Source organism: Gopherus evgoodei, chromosome 6 (assembly GCF_007399415.2).
Source record: "Gopherus evgoodei ecotype Sinaloan lineage chromosome 6, rGopEvg1_v1.p, whole genome shotgun sequence".
Classification (NCBI taxonomy): Eukaryota; Metazoa; Chordata; order Testudines; family Testudinidae; genus Gopherus; species Gopherus evgoodei.
The window spans coordinates 34882162-34899746 of record NC_044327.1 but is presented as its reverse complement, the minus strand read 5'-3'; the positions used below and the strand labels follow the sequence as shown (position 1 = coordinate 34899746).

Here is a 17585-nt window from a genome sequence, read left to right as displayed (position 1 = left end):
GCCGAGAGAAGTGGAAAACCCTACACCAGTGAACTACATTGCACTGAAGGGAGAATTTGGTCCAAGAGCAGATGATGAATCATGCACTCAAGATTTCCCCTAGGGAAGAAAGAAGGGTAACTATTCAGAGCTTGCAAGAGCTCTGCTAATGGCTGTGCTTCCTTCTCACTGGCATACTTTTTTGGTCTGGGCTAGCATCTTCCAAGCTTCTCCTTCCACCATAGTGGAAGGAAAATTGCAGCCATTTTCTGCCATCATGACCTTCAACTGCAGCCTTTTCTCTGTCAGAGGCCATGTCTACATCTAAAATTTTGCAGCGCTGGTTGTTACAGCTGTATTAGTACAGCTGTATAGGGCCAGCGCTGCAGAGTGGCCACACTTACAGCAACCAGCACTGCAAGTGGTGTTAGATGTGGCCACACTGCAGCGCTGTTGGGCAGCTTCAAGGGGGGGGTTCGGGGAACGCGAGAGCAAACCGGGAAAGGAGACCAGCTTCGCCGCGGTTTGCTCTTGCGTTCCCCGAACCCCTCTGCAAACCGCAGGGAAGGAGACCAGCTTGCTCGGGGTTCGGGGAACGAGAGAGCAAACCGGGAAAGGAGACCAGCTTCGCCGCGGTTTGCTCTCGCGTTCCCGAACCCCCTGCAAACCGCAGGGAAGGAGACCTGCTTGCTCGGGGAACGGGAGAGCAAACCGCGGCGAAGCTGGTCTCCTTTCCTGGTTTGCTCTCGCGTTCCCCGAACCCCTCTGCAAACCGCAGGGAAGGAGACCTGCTTGCTCGGGGTTCGGGGAACGCGAGAGCAAACCGGGAAAGGAGACCAGCTTCGCCGCGGTTTGCTCTCGCGTTCCCGAACCCCCTGCAAACCGCAGGGAAGGAGACCTGCTTGCTCGGGGAACGAGAGAGCAAACCGCGGCGAAGCTGGTCTCCTTTCCCGGTTTGCTCTCGCGTTCCCGAACCCCCCTGCAAACCGCAGGGAAGGAGACCTGCTTGCTCGGGGTTCCGGGAACGCGAGAGCAAGCTGGGGAAGGAGACCAGCTTGATTACCAGAGGCTTCCTCCTTCCACGGAGGTCAAGAAAAGCGCTGGTAAGTGTTTACATTGGATTACCAGCGCTGGATCACCAGCGCGGGATCCTCTACACCCGAGACAAAACGGGAGTACGGCCAGCGCTGCAAACAGGGAGTTGCAGCGCTGGTGATGCCCTGCAGATGTGTACACCTTCAAAGTTGCAGCGCTGTAACTCCCTCACCAGCGCTGCAACTTTCTGATGTAGACAAGCCCAGAGTCTATAACAGTATAAATCCAAGGTGACTTTATCTCATTGTCTGGTTTGGGCCTGAGTGAATTGAATGGCCATACTGATTGTTTGTTTTTGTATGCCTTTCTTAAATGTAGATATTAACCCCTCCGCCACCCCAAAAAAGGTTGACTTTCTTCAAGTGGCAGGCCTGAAAAGTCCCAATGTCAACTTAGTTCATTTGGTTTTTGTCTCTTAATTATGAGCGAGTCATGTGTATTTTTAATACTAAATTGCATTCTGCGTAGTTCCAGAGACATTAAATATATAAATAAATAAAAGCCTTGTCTTATTCAGTTTGCTTCAGTAGCCCAGAGAGCTGTAAGTACATTAGTAAATTGATTCCGAGGATTCTGGCACTTCAATTTATTGCTTATGTCACTGTATGCAGTATTGTATGCAAAATAAGCATGTAAACTAATTTATAAAGTGTAAGTAACCAGTTTACAGTATCTTATGAATTTAGGTGGGATGTTTGTAAAGAGAGCTGATAAGGAAAGTGAGGTGGATATTATACCCATGTTCGTTTGGCAGAGTCTGATGGCCACAGTTATATTGAACCTCATGCGGGCATTGCAGATTGTAGAGAGACAAAAACTAAGCCCCTAAACTTGAGCAATTGGCACAGTGAAGAAGCAGTTGTCTATATAATATCTTCCCCATGGGAAAACTTTTTTTTTTTTTTTTTTTTTTTTTTTTTACTTTAAGTCTAGATTCTCTGAGGCTTAGTTTCCAAACAGCATGAATCTATGGCTGAGAATAAACTTTATAGTCAAGACTTACAATATTTTCTACAGTTCTGTAGGTCTGGAGTAAGTGTTACAAGACAGCTTAGTCTGTAATTAAAACAAAATGTTCTCCTCTCCTATGAAAGAAAAGTTAATTTTGTGTGAAATACTAAGATTAGCTTATTGTGTGTTTTTATTCAGAATCATGTAGTATGTCTCAATGTAATAAACTTTTGTTTGTTGCCACTAATTCATGAAATTCTTGTTTAGCTATTATGAGGGTATATGCATATGTTTTTGGTAAGCACTTAATAAACTAGATTGATCTTTTTGGCAAAGGCTGCACTATGTAAAACAAATTAAATCTGAAATAACTGGTCCTGATCATTTTCTACTGATTACTGAAATGGGTTTCCCAATAGTGTTTTATTTTTCTGTTTTGTTTCAACAATACATATGTAGTAGTTATTATTCTCATTCCAGTGACAGACCTATAGCCTTCAGTTTTAATTCTTTACAATTACAAAAAATAGTTAGTAATAATTAATGAAACATCGTGAAACATAATGGAAATATTTTTCCTAACCTTATGTACTTTAAATAAAATCCCAATTTTGTTTTTCCCCTGCTAAAGTAATACAAATGCCAATATTTTAAACAACAAATTAATTTTGAATTTCCTATAAAGTAGCTTAGGTATTTTAATATCTAAACTTTATAGAGCTGTTTTGTTTCTGTTTTTAGGCCACACTTCAGCAAAACATTTAAGCACATGGTTAAATTCATCCCTGTTTATCAAAGCACTTAATCATGTGTTTTAAGCTCAGTTAAAGTCAGCTGCTTTTGAAAGTTTTTTACCCTTAAACACTAAAGTCCCATTTTCAAAAGAGACTTAGTAAGCTCTGATGCGCGTAAGTCTCCTTGAAAGTCATTGGAACTTAAGCTCAGAATTCCAAGTTCCACTGACTTTAAGGAGCCGGTGGGTATGCCTACACTGCAATTAGAGGGTCCCAAAGCTCAATCTCCAGCCCAAGCTTGAGTGTCTACATTGCAATTAAACAAGTCGTCAGCCCCATGAGTTCAGCTGACGTGGGCCGGCTGTGAGTGTCTAATTACAGTGTAGACATACCCATAGACTCCTGATTGCCTCCAAAGTCTCTTTTGAAAATGGGACTTGGGGGCTCAAGTCCCTCTGGTGCTTTTGGAAATTTTACCCGAAGGGCCCAATTTTAAAGGTATTGGAGCATCTAAAGATGCCGGTAGGTGCTTTTGAAAATTCCACTAAGCTCCTATCTGCATCTTAAGGTGCCTAAATATCTTTAAAAATCTGCCCCAAGTGAAGATTGCAAGGGATAGTCTGCTGATTCAGGGCCTGAAGCAGTTACATTTGTATTTTATAATTATTAGGAAATATTGACCGACGCAAGTGTTGGATCTTTTGTCTGGGTCATAATTTGGCCTGGTTAGTTATAGTGCCTTCAAACAGGTGACCAAACATTACAGAAGAGTATTTTATAGTTCGTAAATGTTTGTTTCACTATTTGCCTTTTTAAAAAAAAAACGTTGTTGTTAATCTTTCCATATCTGTGCCCTTTAAGGTATTTTAAACAGGGTGTTTTTTTGTTTTTGCAATTACATCAAGAATCTAATACCAGACTAGTTACAAAAAAAATAAATAAACAAACTAACACAACTGCCACCACCACTACCCCTCTTTTCGGTTTCAATGTTGGTGTGTTTTTAGGCAAAAACAAACATCTTTTTGTCTTGGGAAAGAAGTAATAGAAGTGTCAGTGTTTGTTAACATATTTGACAAACTATGGCAGCAAAAACTATCCTTTTTTATATTTTGGCATGAACAATTGCCCTTTTATTGAGCCATTAATGGTATTTCGGAGCATCCACAGACAATAATTTAGCAGCTGTTTATCAAGAGCTTTCATAAAGCATTGAATAGTATTCTAACATTCAGTAACCCTAACAGCATTTCAGAATCTGTGCCTGTTTAAATGGGATATCTGTAAATGTAGTTGTTCAGCGATGCATGACCCACATAACCTATAAATGTGATTGGAAGTTACGGTGCTGGCATAGGCTGATGGATAGCAGATTAGAACCCTGATTAACTATGTGATTTGCAGGCTGGGAATATATTGTCCTAAGCAAGATTCATCAGATGCAATCAGAATGTCAAGTGGTCAGATGAAACTCAAATGTGCAGTGTGGCTTTTTTTCTTGTGCTTTTCTTCTTAGGTTCCCTCTCCTCCTCTTTCTGCTCCCCCACCCTTATTTCCAAAGCTGAAAAATACTACTTTGATGAATTTGCTCCTCACCCTAAAGCTGTCTGTCTGTTATTTATCAGAAAGCAGGTCGCAGTTCAGTGAGCAGAAGAAAAGATTTTAATAGAAGCTGTGCCAAGGGCTGTAATGCATCATTTTAGGGCCCTAATTACATTACAATGACAAATATCAATGGTGACAACAGCAATAACCTACATGCTTTAATGGCTGTGCTGGAAAAGGAGTTTGGGCTCTGTGCCATTAGATTAGACTTGGTTTCAAAACATGGGCCATTAGAAGTGTGTGTCCACAGTATTATTGGCCGATAACTGAAGCCCAGTGGAAAGGCCTGTAAATAAATGATGCCTCTCTAAAGCTTGGTCCCGTGAGACAAGAGGCAAAATTAGATGGCCCGTGGAAGCAGCAGTGTTTCCGAGGCAACTTTAGTTTCAAAGTGAGGAATTGGCTGCTTACGTTTATGAAATCATACTGCCCCCACCCGCTTCTGCCAATTAGGTAGATTGTGAAAAATCCAGTGGCAAAACATCTCAAAGCAAAAAGATATATTCATTGACAAAGCAACTAATTTTAAAATGAACATTTTAAAAAACGTTCTTTGTATATCTATATTTAAAACATTTTGCTTTTTTTTTTTGCCTGTTAGGCAACAAAAAGTGGTGTAGGAGGTATTCTGTGGGCTTAATAACTACAGGCCCACTGAAATACTAGCCCACATTATTGGTGCCTCTCCCTGTAGATAATGGAATGGCACAGCAAGAAATCACACTATCTGGCTTCCAGGGGTTAACTCTCTTTATGTTTTGTAATAAATAGTTCAGCCCACTAAAACTGCTCATACTACTCTGCAGACTTGACTGTGTGAAGGACTGCATAGTCCTAGACAAAATACTTTTTAATTACTTATATGAATCCATGCCAATTCTTTAGATTTTGATCGTCTTCATTTGCTTTATTCCTGCAAAAGATACACGTGTTGCGATTTGGGGGGCATTTTACATTATCCTTTATAATAGGACTTGTGGCAACACAGGCTGTAGATGTGCTTACTGTGAACATATATTTGCTTTGGTTAAATGGGAAAGAAGGAAGTGGAAGAAGAATTGTTTGAACAAACCTAAGACTAATTTGTGTATTACTAATTTAGTGCAGACAGTGCACTAACAGTCCCTGTACAAAAACAGTACAAAACAGTCCCTGCCCCGAAGAGTTTTTATAATCTACAAGAATGCCTAAAATTTTCCAATTAAAAGTGTTTTCACATAAGTATTTGACTAATAAAGAATGTCAGGGTGCTTCAAGGCTTTATTTTTAGACAAGATTTCTTCTTCCTCTCTCTTCTCCCTCCCCTCCCCCCACCCAACCCTGCCCCCACTGTAGGGAAGGAATACATTTTTATTCTCAAATTGAGCTAGTCTCTTACTCTTCTAATTACCTGGTCTAGCAGGTGATAGTTCGATGCATGTTTTGGGTGAACACACAGAGCAACTTATTTACTATAAATTCTTAGTTGATGTTAAAGGTGAAAATCTCTTGGTGTGAGATGATAATTTAGATAGACTGTTTCTTTGTATCAAAACCAAAAAGAGAGACGCTAAGACCAGAATCTTGAATGTGAGCCCCTTCAAACTCTGAAGACTGTAGTGTACATAACATTTGAGACAAACTGGCCTCCACTGTCCTATTTTTGAAACAGATCCAAAATTTATTTTAAGTTTTGATATGGTTACAAATTATGAGACTGGCTGACCTTGCAAGATTACTGAATTTATGATAACTGCTCATGAGAATTTGCTGTTATCTAATCTAAAACCCAGGCCCTAAACTAACTCTAGTCATCTTCCAAAACCATTTTGTTCACCCATTTGTAAAATGAGCCCTGCTTTGCCTTTCCTAGTCTAAATGGAGTAAAGATCTTGCCAAAATAATTTGGTGGCACTTGAGTATTAATGCCAGTGGTCCAATCTTGTGTGGAATATCTGTGGGATCAAGGCCTTTAAAGATTGTGCAGTTAAGAAGTTCACAGTATTCCAGGTATAAGTAAGTAGTGGATAAACTGTGAAACGTATTGGTGTATACTATAGATATATTTTTACAGGTGCTGTTTGGCTGTTACTTAGCAATGAGCAGGCTGATTTTGTTAACCAAGTATGTATCCGCTGTAAGTTTTCCTAATGGTTTTGATATTTGCCTCTTTTCCAAACCATGAAACTAAAGCCTTTTCTTTGAAAATGTGACAGCCCAAAACTCAAATATATAAGCATACTTTAATGCAAAGATGCCCATCGTACTTTAGGTAACAAACGTAAACTCATGCACTAGCCCACATCCCCTTTACTCCAATGCCTGCCCAGTATGTCTGTCTCTTCTCTTCCATACCCTTCAAGTCCAAAATGGAAACAGTGCTTATCTCCACTGTGTACCTTTGTCCATGGTAGCTCAGTGGCTTTCAGAATGTATCCAGGCAACTTCGAGGGCCACCTTAGATAACTTTCTGTAGATTGGTTCAGCATGGGTGCCTGGCATCATTGCAAGGCCACACAGAAGTATGGTGGATTGATCTGTGCGAAAGTAACGGTTCAATGTGTTTTTTTCTCTCTCTGAAAGAGACACACAGATTGAATACTGGTGGATCCAGAATGCAGAAATTTGAATGTCCTTTCTGGCTTTGCTACAGCTCCACAATGCTTTGTCTCTGTGCCCACCTCCCTTCCTGGCTTGTAGCCTTCAGCAATAATGCAGACCATGTTCCAGTCACATCTTGCCTCCGCTTTTAGGCCTTCATGAAAGAAGAATACTGTCACTAAGCAAGCTTGTCTTGTTTGAAGATCATTCGCTGGAGGCAGCAAAAAGTTCAAAGCAACATAACTTGAGAGAAGGACCCATCTAGTCACCTGCCTAATGGAATGCCAAAGCAGAAGCACTAGTGCTTTGAGTATGTCCTCTATCAGAGGACTCTCACCTGTTCACACACCAGTGTGTTGGAAAGCTTTGTAGTAGTTGGCTCCATGGAGCTCAGATCAAGTGCAAGTAGTCTCTCAGCCTATCAAATGGTATGATCAAGTGTTTTGTTGTGTTTGGTCTTTTGGCCCTGAGATGAAAATCATGTCTGTGTCCCTAGGACCGTGAAGTTACAAACATTTATTACTGCTTATATTCTGCTTATACTCCGATGTGCAATCATCTGCTGCCCTAAGATTACCATAATTCCTAATGTCATTGGAACTTTTCAATAAAGAACAGTACTGACTAGACCTAAAAATGCATATGCATTGGGTATATTAACAAGGGACTTTTATGTTGTTCATATAAATAAACTGCAAAACTAGAAAATATTGTTGGCCCATGGCTAGACATGTGAATCTTAAGTGCGAGCTTTTTCTTTTAGTCTTTTCCACCCTCTTGTTGATCCCTCCCGAAAGCTGAATACTTGTGAGATGTCTTGCTATCATTAAAAAATTCTTCTATTCTCCCATACAACTCTTTCATACTTTATCCAGGTGTAGACTGCTGTCTCCACAAGTCCAGGAAGCCTCACTTTCACGTATGAAGCAAGCATTGAAGTGCTGCAGTTTCGTAGTATTCTGGGACCACTAATACTTAAGGCCTGCATAATGGTTTACCTTCTAACCTCCTGTTTACAATTACTCAGACCTTCCAGAAACTCACTTTTCTGGCTGATGGTTCCCAGGCTGAGACTCTGCTTGTCAGGGAAGGGGTGTGTGTGTGTGTGTGTGTGTGTGTGTGTGTGTGTGTGTGTGTGTGTGTGATCCATAGCTGAAACAGCTGTGCTTGAATGTTGAAATTTGGCATGGACATAACTGCAATAGGGGAGAAGTGCCTTTAAGTATGCTAGGTAAAATGATCTTTGATGTGGAGAAGTTATGCTGTAGCTCAACAGGAAGTTCTAGACATGATGCAGGAATCACTTGGTGAAATTCTGTGGCCTGTGTTAGGTAGGTCAGACTGGATGATCATAATGATCCTTTCTTAGAGTTAGATTTTTAAGCCAAGCCTTTTCACTGCAGTTTATGTACAACATTTATGCTCACTCTTAGAGTGCAGCTAAGGAAGAATAATCAGTGTACATGTGACTATTAGGGTTGTCAGTCTTCTAATCTCAGAAAACCAAACATTCTTACCCCACCACCTGCCCTGCACCTTCTCTGAAGTGTCCTGCTCACTCCCTTCCTCACCCTTCATTGCTTGCTCTCCCCCCCCCCACCCTCGCTCATTTTACCAGGCTGGGGAAGAGGGTTGGGCTGCAGGAGGGGACTCCAGGCTGGGGCAGGGGGTTAGGGTGCGGGAGGGAGTGCAGGCTCCAGCTGGGGGTGTAGGCTCTGAGGTGGAGCTAGGGATGAGTGGTTTAGTTGCAGGAGAGGGCTCAGGGCTGGGGCAGGGAGTTGAGGGGGTGAGAGGTGCGGGCTCTGGGTGGCGCTTACCTCAGGCAGGTCCCAGAAGTGGTGACATCCCTCAGGCTCCTAGGGGGAGGGGTGGCCATGGAGGCTCTGCACGCTGCCCCTGCCCACAGGCTGCACCCCTGCAGCTTACATTGGTCATGATTCCTGGCTAATGGGAGCTGCAGAGCCGGCGCTCGGGGCTGCCAACCAGACTTCTAATGGCCCGATCAGCGGTGCTGACCGGAGCCACCAGGATCCCTTTTCTACTGGGTTTTCTGGTCAAAAACCAGACACGTGGCAACCCTAGTACCCAACTTATCTGTTGGGTACAAAGGGGACTGAAAGCATGCATGGGCTGAGTAGGGTTGCCAACTTTCTAATCACACAAAACCAAACATCCAGTCCCTGCCCTGCCCCTTCCTTGACTCTACCAAGTGACTCTGTGTGCTGTCTGTGCCTACAGGCGCCACCCTCACTGATCCCATTGGCCAGGAATCATGGCCAATGGGAGCTGCAGAGCCAGCACTTTGGGTGGAGGCAGTGCATGGAGCCCCCATGGCTGCCCGTGCGCCTAGGAGCCAGACGTGCCAGCTGCTTCCGGGGGCCGCACAGAGCCAGGGCAGGCAGGGAGATTGCCTTAGCCCTGCTGTGCCGCCGACCAGACTTTTATAGCTGCAAGAGTCCCTTTTTGACTGGGTGTTCTGGCTGAAAATCAGATGTCTGTCAAGCCAAGGGCTGAGGCAAGACTCTGACCAGGCCTTTGTCCTCGGTACCTGTAAATCTCGAATTGTAAAGGAGTTGAGTTAAGTAAGGCTACTGCATACATTTCAGGTGCACCAGAGGGAGCTTTGCAGCTGAGGAAGGTATATTCTGTGGATGACTTAAAATGCAGGGATTTTCTTTTCCAACTGCTACAGTTACTGGTATTTTACAAGTTGGGAGAATTTATGAAGTAGTGAAGATTAAGGCCTGAGTTCTGCAAGTTGCTTTGTGAGGGACCCAAGGGAGCCTTGCTGAAGTCAGTGGGGCGCCTCGTGGATGCAGGGGTCTGCCAAATGCAGAACAGCAGGATCAGTGTCTATAGCTTGTTGCTTTTTTATTAAACCTAGGAAATTCTGTATAAAAATTTTATCGTATGGTGGCTAAACCCTCAAGTTAAGAAATGCTCCAGCAACGTTGCTAAAATTAACTACAACTCAATCTTCTTGTTCGTAGATGAGAAGTACATAGTAAACTGTATTTACTTAATATTAATACATAAGAGAGGTACTGAAAAATTGCAGGCATGTATAGGTCAGTTAAATTTTTAGGTAAACTAGCTTTGTAGTTAACTGTGTAAGCTCGTGAACTGTACTTAAGAAAGGCTGTACTGCTAGATAACCAGAAAATGTGTCGTATGTGAGTGTCAGTGTCGTCATATGTGCAAGGGAACAAAGTTAAAATTTCACATAACCCGTGGCTGTAGCATATCATGACTTCTGACGACATAGCTTTATAACTGTAATGTTTCAATAACACAGATTTTTATAGGGAATGCTAGATACTTTACTAGTCTGTTAGTTAGATTTTTTTTTTAAGGTTTTGTCATTTAAAAGATTGCATAGTGAGAAGGTTGAAAGGGTTGCTAATGAAAGAAGGAAACCAAAATTGCACAAGTATGAGTGTCTGTCATTCTGGTAGTGACTTTGCAAGAAAGAGCGTTTTGCCCTCCTTTATAATGGGGAACTGATGTGTAGAATTTATTTTAAGAAAGTCCCTGTAATTGTAACTGTGATATCTCCTCTACCAACGTTGAGGTGTGCAGGTTAAATCTATGTAATTATCCATCCCTGTGGAAATACAGTATCATATAGAATCCAATTCTAATCAGTTACACTGGTCTAAATCCAGAGTAGTTCCAGCCAATCATGTGACTTCGGTGAAATGACTCTAGTATTAATCCAGGAGAAGTGCTATCAAAGTTCTAAGTATTCAGAATCTCAGATTGCAATGTCCAAGCTGTATCTTAACACGATCTTCAGTGAAGTTACATGTAATGTTTGTAATGTTCCCACAATATATTTTTAGTTTTTTGTTTCTCTCTCTTTCTCTCTCTCACACACACACACACTCTTAGTTGTTGTTGTCATATTCCTTGAATTAAATTGTCTTTTTCCCTGTGAGGGGATGAAATATATCATCAGTATTCAATAATTTTGAGGTTTTTGTAAGGTTTGAAAATAGTACTGGAAAAAAGTATGGCTGATTTGTGCGCTACTCCGCCTGGAGACATCATGATACCTCTCTGATTTTTATAATGGAAATGAAAATTCTCTTTGGACCATGTGGAAGCTCAAAAGCTTATTTTGTGAGGAAACTCTTAAAAATGTGAGCTATAAATGACTAACAATAGCCATCACCTGTTGTTGCATTGAGTCTCTGAATTTTTTTTTATTCTTATTAACTATTCCATTTAGAACATGGTTACACAAAACCACTGATAGATGCAGTTTGATATGTTAGCTGTTCATGTGATAACATTAACATTTGAGAAATATAGAATACACTAACTTTCTTCCTCTTCTTATGTGCAGGCAGAAATTGTCAAGAGGCTGAATGCTATATGTGCACAAGTCATCCCCTTCTTATCCCAAGAGGTAAGGTGGTAGTTTGCAGGTACTGCCCTTAAAAGATGCTCTGCAGTTGTTGTTGGTGGTGGTTGTTTGTTGCAAAAGTGGAGCTTTGTAATGACCTCTCTGGCTTTGTAAAACTCATGGTGACTGTATTTCATTTTCCAAGGTGCTGTTCCAACGTCAATGTCTTAAATTATATTCTACTGAATTTTTAATAAGTGCATTTATAGAATAGATCACGTTCTAATGTGCTAAGCAAAATTTAGTTGTTTAAAATATTTGCTGTCAAGTACAATGTAGTGTTGCTCAGAATAATGACTTTGTCAAACTGGCTTCTAATACAATAGACTGAAAAATTGCTAGAAATACATGATTTGTGGTACATTCTTGACAATGGGCATTAAAAGTAGGCAGAAATGTATGTAGGTTTATCAAATGGTGATGCTCTAGATAATATACATACTAATGAAGCTTTTGTCTGTCATATTCTTCCTCTTTTGTCTTCTGTATGTTTGAGGAGAATACACAGAAGATTAACTCTCTGTAAGCACTGACCCCAAAATTATGATTCATTCTCATGAGCTTGAGGGCATTGTGGATGACTTCTGAGAGAGACAGGGAACTTGAGGGAAGGGTGTGGTGCTGGCTGAGGGAACCTTGCTACTATTGGCTTGTGTGGGATAAAATGAGAGTGTGGTTCGTGAAAGAGTTTAAGTGTATAGTGGCTTTAACAAAATTTTTGTTTTTTGTGCAGGGGCAGGATTTGGACATGGGTTGCCATTGGAAGTGGGGTGACTGGCTTGATGCTGTATAATTTAGGAATTCATTTCAGTAAAATCAGTGGTGGGAAGTCACTGCTGTAAGCTCTGTTTCTTTGTAGTGCAGCTGCAAAGCATTGTATTGCAGTCAGAATCATAGTACATTCTCATTCTCCCACCCTTCTAATTGTTCCACAAAGTGTCATTGCTTTTCAAGAGAGCTGTTCATCCTTCTGCTTGCTGGAGGTCATGTGTTTGATGCATACAGGTAGGGGTGTGTGTGAGAGAGAGGAAAAAAAAAATATTGACAAGACTAGATCAGAAGCTGCCACTATTCCCTTTGGCCTATAAAGTTGTGTTTATGAGCACTAAATGTTGTAGTGAGTTAGTGCACAAGCCCTTCTCTGCTGCCACTGGGGGCCTGAATTCAAGTCCTACCTTGAGTCACAAATGAAAATTAGCTTAATCCTTGTACTCATTTGTTAATGCTACAGAAACACTGTACATTTGGAAATTCCTCTGAGGAGTTACACAGGGTTTGAAAGAGATAGGATTGAGATGTATTGGCTTTTATTTTGGAAAGCTGTCACTGTATCTATTCCTGATTCAAGCCAGTGCTCTTCATTCCTTTGCTCTGTGTCCTAAACTGACAAGAGTTTGAAAGACAGGTGGGGAAGAGCATTTGGCAAGCAAAGCTGTGATCTGGGTAAAAAATCAGGTTCAAATGTAGTACAAAGTGGCATTTTGCTTTAGGTAGGAATAGTATGGTCCTGCATTCAGAGATCTTGCTTTATTTATTTATTCATTTTTATTATATTAATATATTTATTAAAATATATTTTATTTTCTGTAGTTGCAGTTTTAGGACTTTCCATTGCAGTCCTAAAGAAATCTTTGTTTTAATACATAAATTAGCAAAATTTTTCAGCTATAACGTTCTCCGTTCTCCCTCCCCCCCCCACACACACACAAGGAAAACCTATTAATTAGAAAAAAAAGTGGTTTGTTGGTGATATTTGAGTTTTTGCCATCCTTTTGTTCATCTTCAGCTTGACCCTTTCTGTGTTCATGTGAAAAAAGGGGTAAGGTTTTGGGGTTTGTGTGTAAGTGGTGGTGCCCCAGTCTGTTCAACACAGATTTCTTCTCTCCTACTGCTCTACATATATCCAGCTTACCTTACTCCACAGTCAATCTGCTGAAAACTTGCACTGATGCATTTTAAGTGATGCACTGGAAGGAGGAGGAATCATGAAGGATGCATTGTTGCCTCTTTCTGCAGGCAGGGAGAATAATCTGGGTGGGATGCATAATCAGAAATTGGGGAGCTGTGCTAGGACTCTACCCATTATCCTCTACACTATCTACAACTTTCTAGGCCATGTCTACACCACAAACTTTGGTCAACGCAAATTAAGTTAGTGCAAAGCCACCAAAGTTAGTTGTGCGCATGCATACCCGGCTCCTTCTGTTGGTGCTCAGGTTGCTCACCAAGAGTGCATAGCGTGCTGCACCATAGGGTAGGTGTCCCAGTGTGCAACCCACCACTCTCCAATGAGCTGTCTTTTTTGGGAAACTTTGGCAGTGCATGGTGAGGGAGAAATGAGCCATGCAGGGGTGACTGGGAGCAAGGGGTCAACTTCTCAGTGTGCAGCTGGCTCGATCCCATAATGTCATCTTTTGTACCTTTTTTAAAAAATCCCACAAACCCACATGGCCCTTCTTGCTGTTCACCATCTCAGACAGAAGCATGGAGCATGCACAAGTCTGCACGAATGTCATAAGTGTTGCGGGCACAGGACACATGATACTCTGACATTTGCAGAGCCATAAGAGGAACCAAATCAGCAAGGAACATGATTTCTTGGAGGACAGATTGCTGTGGGACAGAGAGAGAACGAATTCAAAGTATTTTTTTTTTTTTTTAGTGGCATTCAGAGCAGCTGCAGATGTTGGAGCACTGCTTTGGGCACAGAAAAATAAGCACTGAGTGGAGGGACTGCATTGTAACAGGCATGGGATGAGGAGCCAGGACCGCAGAATTTGAATATGTACAAGGCTATGATCTTGGGTCTGTGGGCCGAACTCACCACATTCCTCCAGCGCAGGGACACCAAAATGAGAGCTGCACGGAGGGTGGAAAATCAAGTGGTGGTTGAGCTGTGGAAATTTGCTTTGCTAGAATGCTACCAGTCACTAGGAAATAATTTTGGAGTTGGGAAAACTGACTGTGGGGACCATTGCCATACAAATGTGCAGGGCATTTGTCATGTCCTGCTATGCAGGAATGTGACTCTTGGCAATGTGCAGGACATAATGGATGGATTTGCAGCAATGGGGTTCCCGCAGTGTGGTGGGGTGAGAGATGGCTCACATATTTCTATTTTGGCACCAGAGCACCTTGCCACAGAGTAAATCAACAGAAAGGGCTATTTTACGGTGATGAAAGCATTGATAGATCCTTGGAGACTCTTCACTAACTTCGATGTTGGCTGGTCAAGACGGTGCATAACGCTCACATCTTTAAGAATATAGAACTGTTGAGAGAGCTACAAGCAAGGACTATTTTCCCCCAAGCAGCGGATTACCATCGGTGATGATGAAATTCCAGTAGTGATTCTGGGGGACTGTTGGCAGGTGGGATTCAGGGCCAGTCCTGGTTGCACTGCCTGGCGAGTGTCAAGCGCTCGCATTGCCTTGTGGTCAACATCAAGCATCCAGGGCTAGGGGAACTTGGGCCCTCCCTGCTCCACCAGATTCCACCCCAGGCCCATTGAGGCAGTAATTCTGGGTCCATTCTGAAGTCTGTGCTCTGAGCCATGGCTCGTTGTTGCCAGTCTCCACAATTTGAAAGGCCTGTGGCAGCTTAGTATTGAGGACCAGGCCCAACCACGTGAGGCCTCGGTGGCTTCTTGACAGGAACTTGCAACACACAACTGGCCTCCTGCTTCAATTACCCAGACCAAACTAAACTGCTCTCTTTTGAGCTCTGTGTCCGCTGTGAGCATGCCCAGCAGGGGCAGCTGGGCAGGGTTTTCTCATCCTAGAGCTGCTCCTTAACCTTTACTTCCTCAGTGTTGGGTTCATGCACCCCATCACAGGGATCCAGCCTATCTCTTTGCTCCTTTAGCTCATGAAGCTGTACACTGGCCACCTTGACAGCACCAATGAAAGATTCAACTACTGGGTCAGCGGATGCAGAATGACAGTGGAATGCACTTTTGGTAGATTGAAGGAGGGCTGATGCTGTTTGCTAACAAGATTGGATCTCAGTGGGGAAAAAACATCCCAATGGTTGCATAGCTAGCTGTCTGCTGTGTCCTGCATAATGTCTGTGAAGCCAAGGTGGAGGGGAAGTTGCCATCGGGGTGGAAGGCAGAAGTAAAGTGGCTGTCTGAGTTTGAACAGCCAGCCATGAGCAGTATTAGAAGCGCTCAACGTGAAGTTGTATGGCTCAGGGCAGCTTTGAAAAAGCACTTCAACAGTGAGCCAAGTAATGCATTATGGAATACTATGCTTTACTTGGCCCTGGTGTTTTGGGGCCTGTTAGGAATTGTATGGTGCTTGGTGTAAATTTATGAATATTACTCCCTCAATTCACTTTTGTATTTTGCAGTGCTTGCTTTACGCTTGTTTGTTACACTGTCATTGATCCTATGAGTTGTCGCACTGTAACAGTAACAGTGGGTGCTTTCAAAACTGCTAAGCACTCTGCAGCTAATGTTGTTGTGAAGCAATAAAGATGAATTATTTTTTCAAATAGAATTTTATTCTGTAACAAAATCAGGGCAAAGAAAAGTATGTGCAATTTAGAAGCAAATACCTTAAAAATTTAATAAAGTAATGGAATAGAACTTAACAAAATGAAGGAACATTCATGTCCATTTTACCTGCACATACATTGGCTTGTGGAAGGCATGGTCACTATATGTGAAGCAGTGGTTATTAATATCTCATGGCGTAGAGTGGCAGGGATGGGTATGTGGCCCTTGATGCCACATGGAATGTTTGGGGGAGTGTAGGGAAGTGCTGTAATGAAGTTCTCTATGGACTGCAAATGGAGGCATGCCCATGATTGTTGAACCTGTAGGTCCATAAGAGCCTGTAGCATCTGTCTTTGCTGTCAGAGAAGCTCCATTATGTCCTGGTGCGTCTCCTTCTCTTCCTGCTAGGACTCCTTGGCTGCCTCTTGTCTGCTCTTTCCTTCTCCAGTCTGTCTGCATTGTTCACCTGCCAGCCCCTTTGCTCACAGTTGAATGCAGCACTGGCTTGCAGGATTTCATTGAACATGTCATCCTGAGTCCTCTTCTTCTTTCTCCTCCTTATTTGGCTCAGGCGTTCCAAGGGCTTAGCGAGGGAACCCCTCAAGGCCATAATGGCAGCAGTTGCAGGTAAAACACACAGAGGTACCATTATCCGTATAGTCACAACAGAAAGTGAAAGTTAAGACTCACAACTCCCTTCCCTTCCTCACCTGAGGTTTTAAACAAGACCGTGGGAACTATGGCCTGCCAGAGATGAAGGAAATGGAGAGGGAGTTTCTTGCATGAAACTGAGGTAAAGGGTAATGGCTCTGAATACTGGCACCATTTTCCTCAGGTGGTGGTGATCTTAGCTGATATCTCACTCTTGAGGGCAACAAAGGCACAGAGTGCATAGCTGCTGCTGGTGTCCAAAGCCACCTGGGCCCGTACGTGCTAGCTTGTGTTCTGTAGCGGTGCCTGCCAAAGTTATTGCTGAAAGCATCCTACCGTGGAGGAAGAGATAAGTTTGCCATTCCTAGAAACCTTTAGCAGAGGATTGCAGAGTACCTCCATTAAAGTTTCATGGAGATCTCTGAGGAGCAGTCAAAGAATGTTTCTATGCAAACAAACAAACTGCTCTGTGTGGCTCCCCTTGCTGCAGGGGAATGAAAAGGAGATAATGCTACCTCCCCCCTTTTTTGGTACCACTACCCCTTGTAGTACAAGTAAATTTAATGAAAACTTGATACCTGTATCCTGTTTATGTCAGGGGTGCCATCAGTACATCATTACAATGGGAAAAATAATTATATACTTATCTGAGTTTCCTTGCTTGGATCAGGCTCGATTGCCAGGAGTGACTGGACTGTGGTGGAGTCTCAAAGGGTCCTGGCTTGCAGCATAGCTGGACCCTTTGGTTGCATGACCCCCATCTTCCTTCTCCACCTCTTCCTGGGTCTCACTGTTCATGCCTGAGACCTAGGTTCCTCAGAGGAACTTGTGGTTGTCTTTGGGGTGGTGATGGCTTCTGTCATGTATGGTATGCAGCTCTTCGTAAAAGTGGCAGGTCTGCACCTCAGCACCTGATTGACTGTTGGTCTCCCTGGACTTATGATATGCCTGGTACAGTTCCTTTGCTTTCATGCGGCACTGTTGATGGTCGCTGTCATACCCCTTCTCCTGTGCAATCTTCTTAAAGATGTCCATGTCTCTGTGGCTGGTCCATAACTGTGCTTGCACAGCCTCTTCTCTCCTC

At 42.7% G+C, this 17585-nt stretch overlaps 1 protein-coding gene across 8 annotated transcripts in view; it reads left to right on the top strand.

Annotated features, from left to right (window-relative positions):
* Positions 1–17585, top strand: part of TLE4 (TLE family member 4, transcriptional corepressor) — a 116368-nt gene that overhangs the window by 21742 nt on the left and 77041 nt on the right. For all 8 annotated transcript variants that reach the window (XM_030566364.1, XM_030566363.1, XM_030566360.1 and 5 more), the window contains one exon: positions 11293–11355. In XM_030566364.1, coding sequence (XP_030422224.1) covers positions 11293–11355 — 63 coding nt within the window. The remainder of the gene's footprint in view (positions 1–11292; positions 11356–17585) is intronic.